The sequence below is a fragment of the Elgaria multicarinata genome, chromosome 2, assembly GCF_023053635.1.
Source record: "Elgaria multicarinata webbii isolate HBS135686 ecotype San Diego chromosome 2, rElgMul1.1.pri, whole genome shotgun sequence".
Taxonomy (NCBI): domain Eukaryota; kingdom Metazoa; phylum Chordata; class Lepidosauria; order Squamata; family Anguidae; genus Elgaria; species Elgaria multicarinata.
The window spans coordinates 17,222,309-17,236,704 of record NC_086172.1 but is presented as its reverse complement, the minus strand read 5'-3'; the positions used below and the strand labels follow the sequence as shown (position 1 = coordinate 17,236,704).

General features: G+C 45.2%; 1 protein-coding gene across 1 annotated transcript in view; it reads right to left on the bottom strand.

Moving 5' to 3' along the window:
* UNC80 (unc-80 homolog, NALCN channel complex subunit) overlaps nt 1–14,396 on the bottom strand; it is a 186,252-nt gene that overhangs the window by 128,305 nt on the left and 43,551 nt on the right. Inside the window, exons 10-16 of the mRNA XM_063116088.1 lie at nt 10,796–11,012; nt 9,752–9,871; nt 8,870–9,138; nt 6,739–7,122; nt 4,512–4,643; nt 2,100–2,247; nt 1,798–1,946 (exon numbers count right to left, since the gene is read on the bottom strand). Coding sequence (XP_062972158.1) covers nt 1,798–1,946; nt 2,100–2,247; nt 4,512–4,643; nt 6,739–7,122; nt 8,870–9,138; nt 9,752–9,871; nt 10,796–11,012 — 1,419 coding nt within the window. The remainder of the gene's footprint in view (nt 1–1,797; nt 1,947–2,099; nt 2,248–4,511; nt 4,644–6,738; nt 7,123–8,869; nt 9,139–9,751; nt 9,872–10,795; nt 11,013–14,396) is intronic.

Below are 14,396 nucleotides of genomic sequence, written 5' to 3'. Positions count from 1 at the left end.
ATTCTCCCAGAGTGCAGGACACGGAATAATGGGCTCAAGTTAAAGGAATCCAGATTCCAGCTGGACATCAGGAAAAACTTCCTGACTGTTAGAGCAGTACGACAATGGAATCACTTACCTAGGGAGGTTGTGGGCTCTCCCACACTAGAGGCCTTCAAGAGGCAGCTGGACAACCATCTGTCAGGGATGCTTTAGGGTGGATTCCTGCATTGAGCAGGGGGTTGGACTCGGTGGCCTTGTAGGCCCCTTCCAACTCTGCTATTCTATGATTCTATGATTCTATTGGCTTCTCTGCTCCTGTAAGCGAAGTCACCCCAAGTTTCAATCCTTTCATTTTTGAATTATTGGGGTCAGACAAAACTGGACAACATCCAAGTTACTAAATAGCAACAAGAGACATTAGCTCAGTTCAGATGACGCGTTAGTCAATAGTGGACTACTTAATCAGCCATTGCTTAAATAGTCCCTTGTTGATGAATAGTCCCTGTCATATGTCGGGCAACAACCATGCCATGATTGGTTATTTTTAAAAAAAACACCTCACTCTCAGCCTCAAAACTAAATGGGGACGACGGAAGAGGTGCTGCTGAGACAACTGATGCCCTCTCAGCGGAGAAGTTCTCTCAGCACCAATGCATCCTTCACCGACGGAAGCCTCTCATCGCATGACACATGAGGAGGCCACTCTGGAGCTTCCTCCTTCTGCAGCATGTGCATGTGGAGGAATGCACAAATGCACCTACCACAGAAGGAGGAAGTTCCGGCGTGGTCTCCTCACGTGTCACATGACCACAGGCTTCCGCCAGCGAAGAACGCATCAGTGAGAACCAGTGGGCACATCGCCTCCAATGGCAGGGGAGGTGGCACAGCCGTTGCCAGAGTAATGAGGAGAGATGGCTCTGTTGGTGCTTCTTTCTCCGGCGACAACCATGGCGCGTCTCCACGCAGTGCATCCCCCTCCGCTCCTTCCCATGGAAAGGCGGTGCCCTGAGAAGGTAAGCGGTAACCAGCTCCACCATTCAGAGGGGAGGGCTGGCGGGGTGGGTGGGGTGGAGACAAAACACTTCTGGGCCTCACACAAATAGTCATCCATGGGAGTGGACTATTCCCACTCCGTGAACTAAAGTGTCATCCAGACACGCCCAAAGTCTCAGGCTGTTGAAAATGTGTGTGTGTGTGTGTGTGTGTGTGTGTGTGTGTGTGTAAGTGTGTGTATAATTCCTTGAAGAGCTACTTCAGGGAATAAAATGTTATTTCTTCTCCAACAGCCTGAGACTTTTACCCTTTTTCTATAGGATTTTTAAATCACTGCCATTATTATTACCAAGACTCTTAGGCTATGGAGTGAATTTAACCAATAAAGTGGAGCTTGCTTTGAAAGGGAATTTCCATGAACTGCCATTTCATCTCACACAGACAAGGATGACTCCTTCACTTCAGGTCAATTCAGCAATTAGATACAAATTCAGATATGCTACATGAGATAATTTTGTTTCCAACACGATTTTCCACTAGGGAAAGTGGCACAGCTCAGGTTTATGAGAATTTAAATTCATGTTAATTTAAAATCTGTGTCAGCACTTGGAGGCAAAAACATGCATAGTTTCAATCCAAATGCACAGATCCAAATTTGCCTGATGAATCGATATCTAATAGATCTAATGCTTCCGAGGTCATGTCAGCAATAATATAAAAGCCCATGCCAACACAATAATGTTAATTGAAATTCATCATGCCAGGGTTTTAGGACATATCTGATATAAAACCTTAATAATTAAATGCAGATATTGTCCTTACCAGATTCTCGGGACTATGGAGCTCATGAGTTGTAGAAGCACAGCGGGTGATCAACGACTTGAACATGGCACTGACAATAATACCTTCCACGCTTTGGGCTGTAGACTTGTTGTCCACTGTGGCGAAGTTATTTCCAAAACCAGCCTTGTCTACAAAACGCAAGCATAAAATGATCAAATTGCAAAAAATGCCCCCATAAAAATGCCAACATACGAACCAATAACGACTCTGAAATTAGCAGCCCCTATACCCTGCAGCGGTGTACTTCCTGTAAAGGAATACGCATGACAGCCTATACTTACTGTCTGTGACCGGCTCCATGCAGAATCCTAGCAAAGCATGTAAAAAATCCACCACGTTGTTGAGTGAATCCTTGTTCACATAGTCCCTCATGGTTTGCCGGAACTGCATCTTATCCAGCTTGTACAACTTTGTGAGGCAGTTTTGAGCCTATGGAGAGATTTTAAGAACATCCGTCACACCCAGTCAGGTTCTGGTGACAACCGCATATTGCTTGAATTTGGGCAGAAAGAGAACTGCACAAAGCCGTTAAACTCGGGCTGGAACAACATGCTACGGCAGGTGCAAGGCTGCCACCAAAACCGGCAGCTACATGCACCCCCTTCTCTTTTCCCTGGTCATGTGTAGTAAAAAGGAACATAGAATTATAGACTCATAGAATAGCAGAATTATTAGAATGTAAGCCTATGCGGCAGGGTCTTGCTATTTACTATTTTACTCTGTACAGCACCATGTACATTGATGGTGCTATATAAATAAATAATAATAATAAATAACAGAGTTGGAAGGGGCCTTCAAGGCCATCGAGTCCAACCCCCTGCTCAATGCAGGAATACCCCCAGTAACAGGGGTAGGAGAGAACAGGATAACATCCTATCACACTATTTGTTTTTACTACACATTACCAAGGGAGAAAACGCGGAAGTTGTTTTCGGAGACAGTACACCTTAGCCCTCAGTTGAATTCCTACACTTTCGTTCACATGCAGTGTGAGCCAGGGAGTCTTGCACTATGGAAGCTGCAGTGTCTTGTGGATGACCTGATTATCTTTGATTGCATTTGGCCAACTTTTTTAACGCTCCAGGTGCTGTTTCATCCAGTCTCATCAGGAACAGATGATTCATTTGGTTATTAGGCTACTTTATTTCTCTCTCTCGTACACATACAGATACATACATGTTGCCATCAGGTCCTACAAGACATGTAGGCCCCAGAGAACCCAATATTAATGGGTTCGCTCCATGTTCTGTCCACCGGCCAGATGAGGGAGGTGCCTGTCTTCTCCCAAGCCTTTCTCCAAGTTCTAGACAGTGTAAGATACAGGAGAAGCCCCTAAGGCAATTCGTGCCTGCCAGACTAAGTGCATCAGAGCACAACCTAGCAGGCCTACAAGGCCTTCCTATCTCACTTCACTCACTAACCTTTTTGTTTTTACATTTAACAGTTTTATTGTTTTCTACAAAGGAAGAAAAAAAGGGGGGGAGAAAGAAAGCATAACAGAACATCACACAATTAACTAACAATACAACACAATACAACTAGTAAAAACACATATACAAAACATTTAAGGCCACCTCATTAAATTGTAAGTACCCCACCCATGTGAAAGCTCTCCTCTGCCATCCAAACATTCCAATTCCCTCCCAAACTTCAGAAAGGGTTTTGCACCCCACCTTGCCCTTTAAACCCACAGAACATTCAGATGGTAGAGGGGGGCGTGGCTCAGTGGCCGAGCACATGCTTTCCATGCAGAAGGGCCCACAATACTGAGGGCGACAGAAGGTCTTCCGGCAAGCCTATCCAGTGGAATTTTAAGAAGTTTTTAGAATGATTTTTAGGATGTTTTAAAAATGTATATTATGTTTTAATTCAGTTTTATGTGTTTTACCTTTTACTGTTGTTCCCCGCCTTGATCAAAATGGAGAGGCGGGTAAGAAATAAAATAATAATAATAATAATAATAATAATAATAATAATTATTATTATTATTATTATTATTATTATTATATCCCCAGGTAAGACTGAAAAAAATCCTTCCTGAAACCCTGGAGTGCCATTCCCAGTCAGTGTTGGCAGTACTGGGCTAAACGGACCAAGAGTCTGGCTCAGTATAAGGCAGTTTCCTACTTTCCTAACCTTCGGTCTAGCCATAAAGTTTCCCCCAAAACAATACAGGGTTGGAAATCCAGTAATAGTGTTGTAGGTAGTAGATAGACTGCTGGCCATTGGCAGTAAAGACCTTAGTTTGGATCCTTCTGAGCCGTGAAGCTCGTTCGGTGATCTTGGTTCAGCCACTTTCTGCCAGCTTAACCTACCCTGCAGGATTATTGTGAGTGTTAAATGGAATAACCTACAAGTTTCTCACCCTGAGTTCCATGGAAGAAGAGTAGGATACAAGTATGATAAATTAACTGCGACTCGAAGAACTTTTCATCTTTCCTTGCAACTCGTTTTATCAGCTGGAGCACACACATATTGCACAAAGCATCTTATTGACCCATGTCCTCTGCTTTGGTGCACTACTAAACTAGTCAACATCACGGACTCCACGGCCAGGAATGCTGGGTGTGGAAGGACTTGCCTTCAGTACAAAGAGTCAGACTTAGATGGACCTTGTGAGCCATCAACACCCTGGATTTAAGGAGACAGACATTTTGCAATCAACTTCCATTCATTGTTCTGCCTTGGCATACCTGATGTCTCAGGCGATCTCCAGAGAGACCTCGATGACCTTCTCCGCAGCCATATGCACAGCCCAAAGACTTCACGATTTTTATCAGCATTGTCAGGGCCAGCCTGTGAGTGCTGACTGGAGTACTTTCATCCTTAGGGCCACCCATTTTGACAAAGGGGAAAAGAGAAGATAAGGCAACTATTTCCCATGAAACAGACTTACAGCACTAATTTCTCTGCAAACTAGTTTGTCTTTCTGCACCCAAATGTCGGATGAATGTATTGTAAGCACCTTTATGGGGGGAAGTGGCATACACATGCCTGCAAGGATTTTCTGTCGTTCTTTAGCCTGATGGAGCAGGGTCTTCAGATTATCAATTTGGAAGTCTCATCTCAGAACCTCAACATCTTTGGTTTAGCAGCCATAGCCTTCAGAGGACGGCCATAGCTCAGCGGTAGGTCGCTGGCTTTGCATACATAAGGCCCCAGGTTCAGCCCCAGGCATCTCTCGGTAGGCCTGAAAAAATCCTGCCTGAAAGCCTGGAGAGCCATTGCGGCCAGCCAATGTTGACAACCCTGGGCTAGATGGACCAGCGCTCGGAGCTGCCTCTTTCCAGCATGTAACTCCTCTGCTGAGGGAACTGCACTGGCTGCCTGTTCGCTACCGGGCCAGGTTTAAGGTTCTTGTACTTGTGTCCAAAGCCCTAAACAACTTGGGACCAGGATACCTGAGAGAGCGCCTTCTCCCTTACCAACCGGCCCGGTCACTGAGGTCATCCGAGGGCCTGCTCCTGGTGGTTCCACATAGATCCATCCTCCGATTGGAGTCCACCAGGGGAAGAGCCTTCAGCGTGGTGGCTCCCCTCCTATGGAATTCCCTGCCTCTGGAAGTCAGGCAGGCTCCAACCTTGTACTCCTTTCGATGCCTCCTAAAAACATCTTTATTCCAGGAAGCTTTTCCTTAATATGCAGCCTTGAGTCTCTGTATTTGCTTCTTTTAAAATTTGTTTTAAGTGTTTTTATTCTGTTTTTATTTTCATTTTATCTTGTACACCACTCCGAAATTTTTCAATGGGGAGCGGTATATAAATATTCTAAATAAATAAATAAATGATTAGATAAGCCTATGTTGCTGATGCATCACAGATACCTCTTTTGTGATAAGAGTTGGACTGTGTTTAACATACCTTGTGGCACATACTGTTTCTTCCCACCCCATTAAGATGGGAAGATAATTTCTTATAAAAATGTTTTTCCTCTTTTTAAAAATGTGGTTTTTCTTTCCAAATTGGAAGACCGTGCAGAACTGAAAACGGAAATTTGTATAGGTCGGACATTTGTTCGCCTGGCAAACCAGGCCTGGCTGAGATAAGAGCAGCAGACAAACAGCTCTTTTTCGGGACATTCAGCATATCCGCCACTCATGTTCTTGTCCTAGGGGTTGTCCATGTGGTTTAAAAAGCCCTGCGGTGGCTGTGCAGTGGCACTGCGTCCGTTATATGACGCAGCAGTTACCTCGCAGCCAACGCAGAGCTTCCCTATTCAGCTGCGCATCGAAAAAGTTGGGGACTTAAAGCTTCATCACACCAAGTTAAATGTGTGGCTCCCATCGCTTCTCCTATCGCCACTCCCATGTCGCTTCCTGAAAACAGGAATTAGCCCCATTCAGTCCAGTAGGAGAGAGCAGCAACCGGACTTAATGAGGTTTTTTTTGCGGTGCAATAATGGCCAGAAGGGGCGGAAGTCACGAGAGAGGCAGACAACGTCATGTGAGTAATTCGTGGCTGCCCAGTAACGAGCGTGCAGTAAAACATTTGTCAGGTGGAGCTTGTTGCCTGACTTTTCCTGCCAGAGCAAGGTCATTACAGCTCCTCCACCATCTGACCTTGCTCCGGTGTCGTGTCTGGGGCATTCCTGGGCAGAAGGCAACCTCCAAAGCTGGGGGAGAGGCAGGGGGAGGCCCAGCCAGCCGAATGGCCACCAGAAAGCCCACACTGCCTCCTCAGTTAGGATAACTCGTCACCACCTTGCAGCAGCGATACTGCAGGGTTTGGCGGCAGAATGGTGTCAATGTGGTGCCATGAAGGCAGGGTCCTAGACTCACTGGCTGCACCAGGAACTGCCACGGCCCTACTCAAGTTAGTGCTGCATCGAACAAGAGAGATAATTCATGATACACATGTATAAAAGCATAGTTTGATACATGTTCAATGGCAAACCGTTTTTACGTAGGCAGCCTCAACATACCTTGTCTTCCTTTTTATCATTCTTTTCGTAAGGTCTTCCTCCACCTTCTCCTCCTCCTCCTCCTCCACCGCCACCTCCATCTCCATCTCCTCCACCGCTGCCACCACCTCCTCCTCCTTCTCCACCGCCATCTCCAGTTCCGCTGATTGGGGCAGCCCCAAACCCAGATGCTGAACTACTCAAAGCCCCCTTGAGTTGAAAAGAGGTCTCGCTTTGTCTCTTCTCAGTGGACTCGTTCTCTTTGTTCTCGCTTTTCCTTCTGATCTTCTCCACACAGGGCACCACACCAAGCTGAAGCAAGCACTCCACAATATTGAGGGCCACATCACAGATTCGGGAGCTGATGTCGTGATTCAGGACTAAGTAAACAGCCTTGAGAACCACCTTGGAGAATGAAAAGTAAGATGTGGCAGACAGTTTTATTTTAAACACAGCATGCAAAACCCTGACTGGCAGCCAAGACATGATGTTCACTAGAGGAACTTTTACATATATGGTATACCATATCAAGGTGACTTGAACAGTAGCATGATGTGCTGCGTACCAAGGGGTGTGTGTGGGTGTGCCATTTATGCAAGCCTTCCTAAGCATGCCATTGCCTTTATCTTTGGGCCAAGAGTGATCAAAGTCAGTTTTCTGATAGAATTGCCTTTTAGCCAACCCAGAACTAATTTGCCATAAGTAGTAATAGAGTAATGGGCTGCAGCAGTTACTGAAAGGACTCTGGGATCAAAAATTCAGAGTGCTTCCAGATGGAGGGCTCCTAGCCCTCACACTCAAAAGGCACCGTGTAACTATTCTATCTTTCCCTCTGTAACAATTGTTTATAGAAAGAAAAAAAATGGAAGAAACACTGGGAAAACACAGGAGCCCCCCCCCCCCGGGTAAAATCCCATGAATGAGGCAGGGCCATTACATGAGAAAAACCTCATCTGGAAACATCCTCAGATTACTTCATGGCTTGACAATCATCAATGTCTTTCTCCTAGCTTGAATTTCCTCTTTTATCCTTCCTGCACTATGCAGAAAGAAGAGGATCAAGCAGTGGTGCAGTGGTAAATTCGGAAGCGCAGGGGCTCATCATGACAGCCCCTAAAGCCAGCCCTGCATGGATAGGGGTGGAAAAGCAAACCGCTGTGTTGATCCATATCAACAAACCGGTTCTAGCAGTTTTCATCGCTGTCAGGAGCAGGTCTTCTGTAAAGGTAATGGGTCTTTTGCCCATTCAAGACCAAGCCATCCCATAATACTTTGCATTACAACGGGGGGGGGGGGGCAGCACACAACAATATATTGTGGCTATGACAGCTCAGGTTTCCCCCACCTGCTGGGAGAATTGTGCCTAAGCTCAGAGGGAACAGGGAATGCAGAGGCGATGGGCTGGGGCTGGAAGACGTCTCCGCATCTCCGCTAACCGAAAAAAGGCCAGCAGGGCAGCCCTGTAAGCCTCAGCTCCACTACACCACCGGAATCAAGATCCTCTACAATTAGCATTTTGTGGCTGGTGGGAAGAGGTGCGTTGAAACGGCCACACATTTTATATTCCTTCAAGGAACAAAAATTTCCTCTCTCACAAGAGTCTGATCTTTTAGCCCAGGGACTTCTGAACTTCATCATAGGAAGCCTCCCAACGAGGAGCAGCAGGCTGTTTGAGCCTCCTCCAACTATAATTAAGGGCTTCTTCAACTTAACACTGCCACATATCAATCACATATCCTACATTTTCAGGAGAACTGAGAAATAGGAGGAAGGATTTGGCTGGCATATTGATTGACTGAAGACTGACTTTTTAACCAGGCACAGCCTAAAAAGATAGAGGGCAGCGGGAAACCGAAACAGATCTTATGAAAACAAAAATAGCCATAGACTACAAAACAAAATATGCAACTTATATTTAGGGAAGGGAATGTTTTTCTGTATAATTAACATTCCAATTTTAGCCAAACTGCTCTAAGGGAACTCTGGTCTCAGTGCAAGGCTGTTGACTATTATACTTTAAACAATCACAAACGGACTGGAATGGTCTCTAAGAAGGGATAACAGAGGAGGTCTGGGAAATAACTGGGGGAGTTCTACCTCTGCCTTTCAGTTGCAAGCACAGAAGTGGAGATTTTTTCCTTTTGCTATTTACCGAAAGATCCAGCATGCCGTTCTTGTGGACAAAGTTGCTGGTCCCATCTATGTGGTCTGTGTCCTCCAGGCAGCTATAGTTGATGCAGGAATCTGTCAAACTGCGAGGAAGATTGGCACAGGCCAGGGGCTCGTGGGGCATCTCCGGTATAGGCACCTGGTTGCAGAGCTTGCGCATGTGCTCACTGAAGAAGTCTGCATAGCCTACGTTGAAAGAGGCCAGTGTGGTGTTGAAGGTTGCCACTGTGATGGTGGAAATTTGGGAACGCACTGTGCAAAAGTCCAACAGATAATGTTAAGTTTACCAGAGGATGAATGTGGAAGGAACTTATTTTCTTACTATTTTCAGTGTAGGGACTTTGCTTTGGAACATTACAGGCTTCCACTAGCAACATTGGTCCTTATGACTCATGCACCTGTTCACACAGAGGTATCTTAGGAATCACCTACCGGGGGTGGGAGGGATTCTACTGCTGTCCTCTTGTCAAATCTTTTAGGGTCTGGCAGAGTGCAGGGGAATTCTATCTGGTTACAAGAAACTGAATAGCTCAATAATCTATAATGTTTATTTAACCCCACATCCATCTACCGAAATATATTTCCCTGCTCCGTTCTGGTGTGCAAGCAAGGAAAGCAAACATTTAGCTTTATAGCTGATATCAGCACACAGTCTTGATGACGTTCCTGCGTAACTCAAAAGCTTGCACATTCCATATTATTAGATCTATTACCACCTCTTTTAAAAAAGGGCATATTAATTTAATGTTGTGGATTAAAATGAACAAGCCATCATCTCAGCTTCTTTATATTCTCCATGCTTGGGGCGGCGGCAGGTGGGGGACGGGGACGGGACTTTGTTCAGCTTCTTTAAATGTAATCTCACCATGACTGTTGGAATGGTCTGGCAGATCAGTCACAAGGGTATGATGAGAATGAGAATGCCTCGCACTCAGGCTCTCCATCTCTGTTGCGGTATCGGAGCTACCCCGCCTGGTAAACCTTCCTAGAGCAGGGGAAAGAAGTGTATCATTCTGATTGCAGTGCAAACAGTAGTAATAGCAGTAATAAGAGGACAAAGAGCTGGGATCCACATGAGCCCATGTCTCTGTGGAGTCTCACAATGCAGATTCCAAGTTGTGAACATTTTCCTAGCTGACTGACTATATTCACTCTGATGCCATAAGCTGATATACTGGCAGCCATCAGAACTGGCACACCAGGGATTGAATGAGGCACTGTTTTGAAGAGAGAGAAAAAATCAACTCCTGTAAATGTAATAAATTGTATTGATCAGGTTATATTAAGAGTCTATTGGCTGAAAAAGATGGGATAGAAATGTAAGTATTCCATATTTTCTGGGAACTGGGCAAAACAGGGGGACTTGTAGTTGATAAGGTCCAAAATATTAAGATAAGTGATTTTCATCACTTTCAGGAGCTGGCAAAGATGACCCACAAAGGTTTTCCCGATCTTTGGGACCTAGTACAAATTGTAATATTTTGGGTGGGGCGATAGAGACAATGCAGAAGCGGATTAACATGAGAGAGATGAGGCAGAAGTGGGTTACAATCTTCTTCATTGGAAATAGAGCAGCCCAATGGAATGACATTACATCATGAACCTTCCCCTGCTTTTGCAGGAGCTGTGCAAAAATGGGGGTGGTGGGTAGAGGATTTAGCATTACTTGTAAGGTGCAGCAATCCACAGATGGCGTAAGTGCTTTAGGATTTGGGCTATATCAGAGATAAGACCAATGAGCTTGGCTGAAAGCATTCTGCCCACAGCTAGTAGACACCAATTAATGCTAACAGAGCAATTCAGACCAAGCCGACGACAGAAATATAAGATTAAACCAAAAAAGTGGCACAAATAATAGCATAAATAACAATGCCACTTCTATATTATTAGTTTAACTGTTCGCATTCACCTAAGATAGTGGTTTGCCACCCTCCTCTCTCGATGCCACGTCTGTCCTCACCGATCCCAGAGAAGCTGCCGAAGGAGAAAGTGCTCCGAGTGGGAGACACATCCAAATGGTCTTCATGGAGCAGGAAGGGCACCCCCATCCTCCGCTGCCGCTTCTTCCCTGTGTGGTGGAAAGGAATGGAGCCCTTGCGCTCACGATCTTCTTTTCGGCTCTTGAACTGCAGGAAGAACGTAGGGGGGAAAATCTAGACAACAGAACCCATAAGGAAATTGCAGCATGGTTACAAGGGGCTCAGGTGTGAACTCTTCCCTGCGGCTCTGATTTGTGAATCAGGCGTAGAAACGGATCTGTCACCATTAACGTTACTTTCAGTCAGGTGGGCAAATGCAAGGGCAAAAGGAAAATCCCAGCAATTTGTGTACTTGGTAATAAATACACACGTTTATGTAATGAGAGCCAGTGGTGTAAATTATACAAACCTGGACAAGCCTGTCTAATTTGCATGTCCACATTCCTCTCACAAATTTTGGATTTTCAGCCAAAAATGAGAGATACCTCACTTAATACACAGAGCAAATGAAACTGGGAGGAAGGCCTGGAAAGGGATGGCAGGCACCTGGCATTTCCTTGTAACTAGTGCAAGCCCTGTCATATTTGTTTCTGTTGTTTAAGACCTTGGCAGGATCTATACTACTGCTTTATAGTGGTATTGAAGTGCATTGAGAACGGTTGGGCCCATGAAACATCTCCACCAAGCAGGATATAGCACTATGAAAGCGGTATATGGCGTGTGTCCATGGGCCCCAACAGTTGTCAGTGCATTTCAATACCACTTTAAAGCAGTAGTATAGATCCTGCCTCCATATTCCGCTTTCATACCACTTTCATAGTGCTATATCCTACTTGGTGTAGTTCTGGGCCTTATTAAGGAATCCTTGCTTCTGAAGCTGATGTTAGAAATCAAGAAGTTCCTATGCTTTATAGCATGGTGGGATCCATATAGGTGTCTATAAGCCTTGGGTGAAAGACTGAACAGGTGACGGCTCAACAAGAATCCTGACTTGTATTTCTCGGAAGACAGGTAATAGTTTGACAGCAGGGGAGGGCAACATCTATAATTCTATCAGCTCTAGCCAACATAGCCAATAGTAGACCAAAAACATCTGGAGGCCACAAGTTGTCCACACCTCCTTCATATAGAAGAGCACACCTTTCCCTTCCCAAGCCCCTGCTGTCTCAATTTTATTTATGATGTTCTATCAAAAGCACCAAGGAGAAAATGGTCTTCCTACGAGGCTTCCAGCAAAAAGCAACTGAGGTCAAAAGGTCTGCTGCTGTTTCTCTTATACTAATGTAAAGCCCGTGTTGCCATGGGAGCTACAAGTCTGAGAATGACTGGATAAAAATATGTTTGCCTGATTCCCTTGTTGTTTTTAAAAAGATTGTTTACCATTTCTTGAAGGTTGAGGTCGAAAACACGTGATGTGAGATTTTGCTCTTTCTTCTCCCTCTGGTGTCTTTTCAGCTCTTCTCCTCAGCTTCTCTTCCTCCTGTTCTAACTATCACCCACTGACTTTTCCTCAGACCCTTTCCCAACAGTCTGTGCCTGTCAGTGGCTCAGAGCTCACAGGAGTAAGCATTATTACACATGCGTGCACACGCACACACACACACACACACACACATACTGTGTCACACGTTACATTACAGCGCAAGCTTGGATTTTTTTTTGAAGTTTAAATTTTTTTATGCACATCTACACTGCTCAAGCTTCAGTTTAAAACAAAAACGAGCAAAATCGGTCTCATAGATCTCATGTAATAAGCCTTACACTACCTTACTACATAAGATTGTACTGACTAAGGCAATGATGGGTTCAGTCTCATCTAAGGAGCCTGAATGGTAAACCCTACTCTGGGCCTTTTGTGCTTCATCTGTGGAAATCCTACAAGTGCATGTTGGTCTGTACTTGGTATGATATCACTAGAAAAGATGGGATCCTAGCTGGATGGGTTGATGGAGACCGGATGCATTGAAAAATATCTAGTATTTTAATATTCTGTATGGTAGCATACAGAAGGGGCCCACTGCTTCATAGAACAGCTTGTGCCTCACCTGCACAAGGTCCTAGGTTCAATCTCTACCATCATCAGTTAAAAAGAACTTAGCCCAACTGGGAAAGGCCTTTATCAGAGTCCTTGGAGATCTCAGAAAAGACAACAGAAGGCTGGATGCACCAATAGGTTGACCCAGTATAAGACAGGTGTGTAAGTAGTAAAAAGGATGGAAAGAAATCTCCTGGTGGATGTGTGCATACTTATCTATCTTTCTATCTATCTACTGTCCACCACTGCATTTCAAACAGGACACTCTTGAACTTCCACTTTCAATCATGGACTCTTCACACTGGATGAGTTCACATGATCATTTTGAGCCTTAGTTGCTTAAATAAGCCATTGTGGTTTGCAGGTGCCTGTGAGTGCCCATTCCATAACCCGATCCCCCCCCTCCTAGGTTCTCTTGTTGCCCAAATCCAGCGAAGGTGGGATGCTGGCATGGTTAACAAACCACCCAGAACCCATGTGTTGTTTTAGGGTTGTGGGTGGTTTGTTAACCATGCCAACAACCCACCCTCACCAGGTTCAGATGAAACAACCATCTACAAGCAGGGGTTGGGTTACAGAACAGGTGCCTATGGGTATTTAAGCCACCAAGGCTCAAACTGATCATGTGAACTAGGTCACTGTCTAGCATCCACAGTTGTTAATGCTTTCCTTGCAGACCACTTTTCTGATAAACAGACCCTCCGCGAGCTGCTTTTCTCCTCAGCTACAAATAGGAAAGCTTGAGGAGGAGGATTTTGATCAGAAAAAAATGCCTGTCGGGAGAATGATATGTCCCACTTCCACTGTTCTTCTAATCAAATTCCCAGCCTCTCACAGCTGCTTTTTATTTAAAAAAAATCCATTGGGGGACTCTTATAAACATCTGCTGTATAACGTCTAGTTTGGCTTCAACCTGATCCAGCCAAGACGACCACCTTTGCTGAACATAGAAGCCTCCTACATATTTCCTCAATTTGGATTATATCAGGCTATAGGCCTTAATTGTAGCCCTGCTCAGTCTCCTCTAAGACTATCAGGAGCTGGTTGGCCAACACCCATTCAAGGACCTCGCTCAGGGATGGAACATTTGCCACCGGTCTAAAATTATTAGGATTTCCTGGGTCCAGTGAGGGTTTCTCCAGGAATGGTCTCACCACAGCCTCTTCCACAGGTGGCCCAGGATCACTCCCTCTTGCAGGGAGGCACTGATCACACGCCTGGCCCAGCTGGCTGTTCCCTCCCTGCCAATTCTTATAAGGTGAGAGGGGCAAGGATCCAGCATGGAAGTGGTGGCACGTACTCATCCAAAGTACCTTGTCAACGTCCTCGGGCTCTTAAGGTGAGTTGGCCTCCTTCCCCTAGTGACTGCATTCTAGTCCATGCAATCTGCAACTCTGACATTAAAGGCATTAATCCTATACCCATTTAGACCAAAAAAAAGGCCTACAGGTACCAGCATGCTGGGAGTTGTAGGACTTTTCCCCCTGAATAAACAT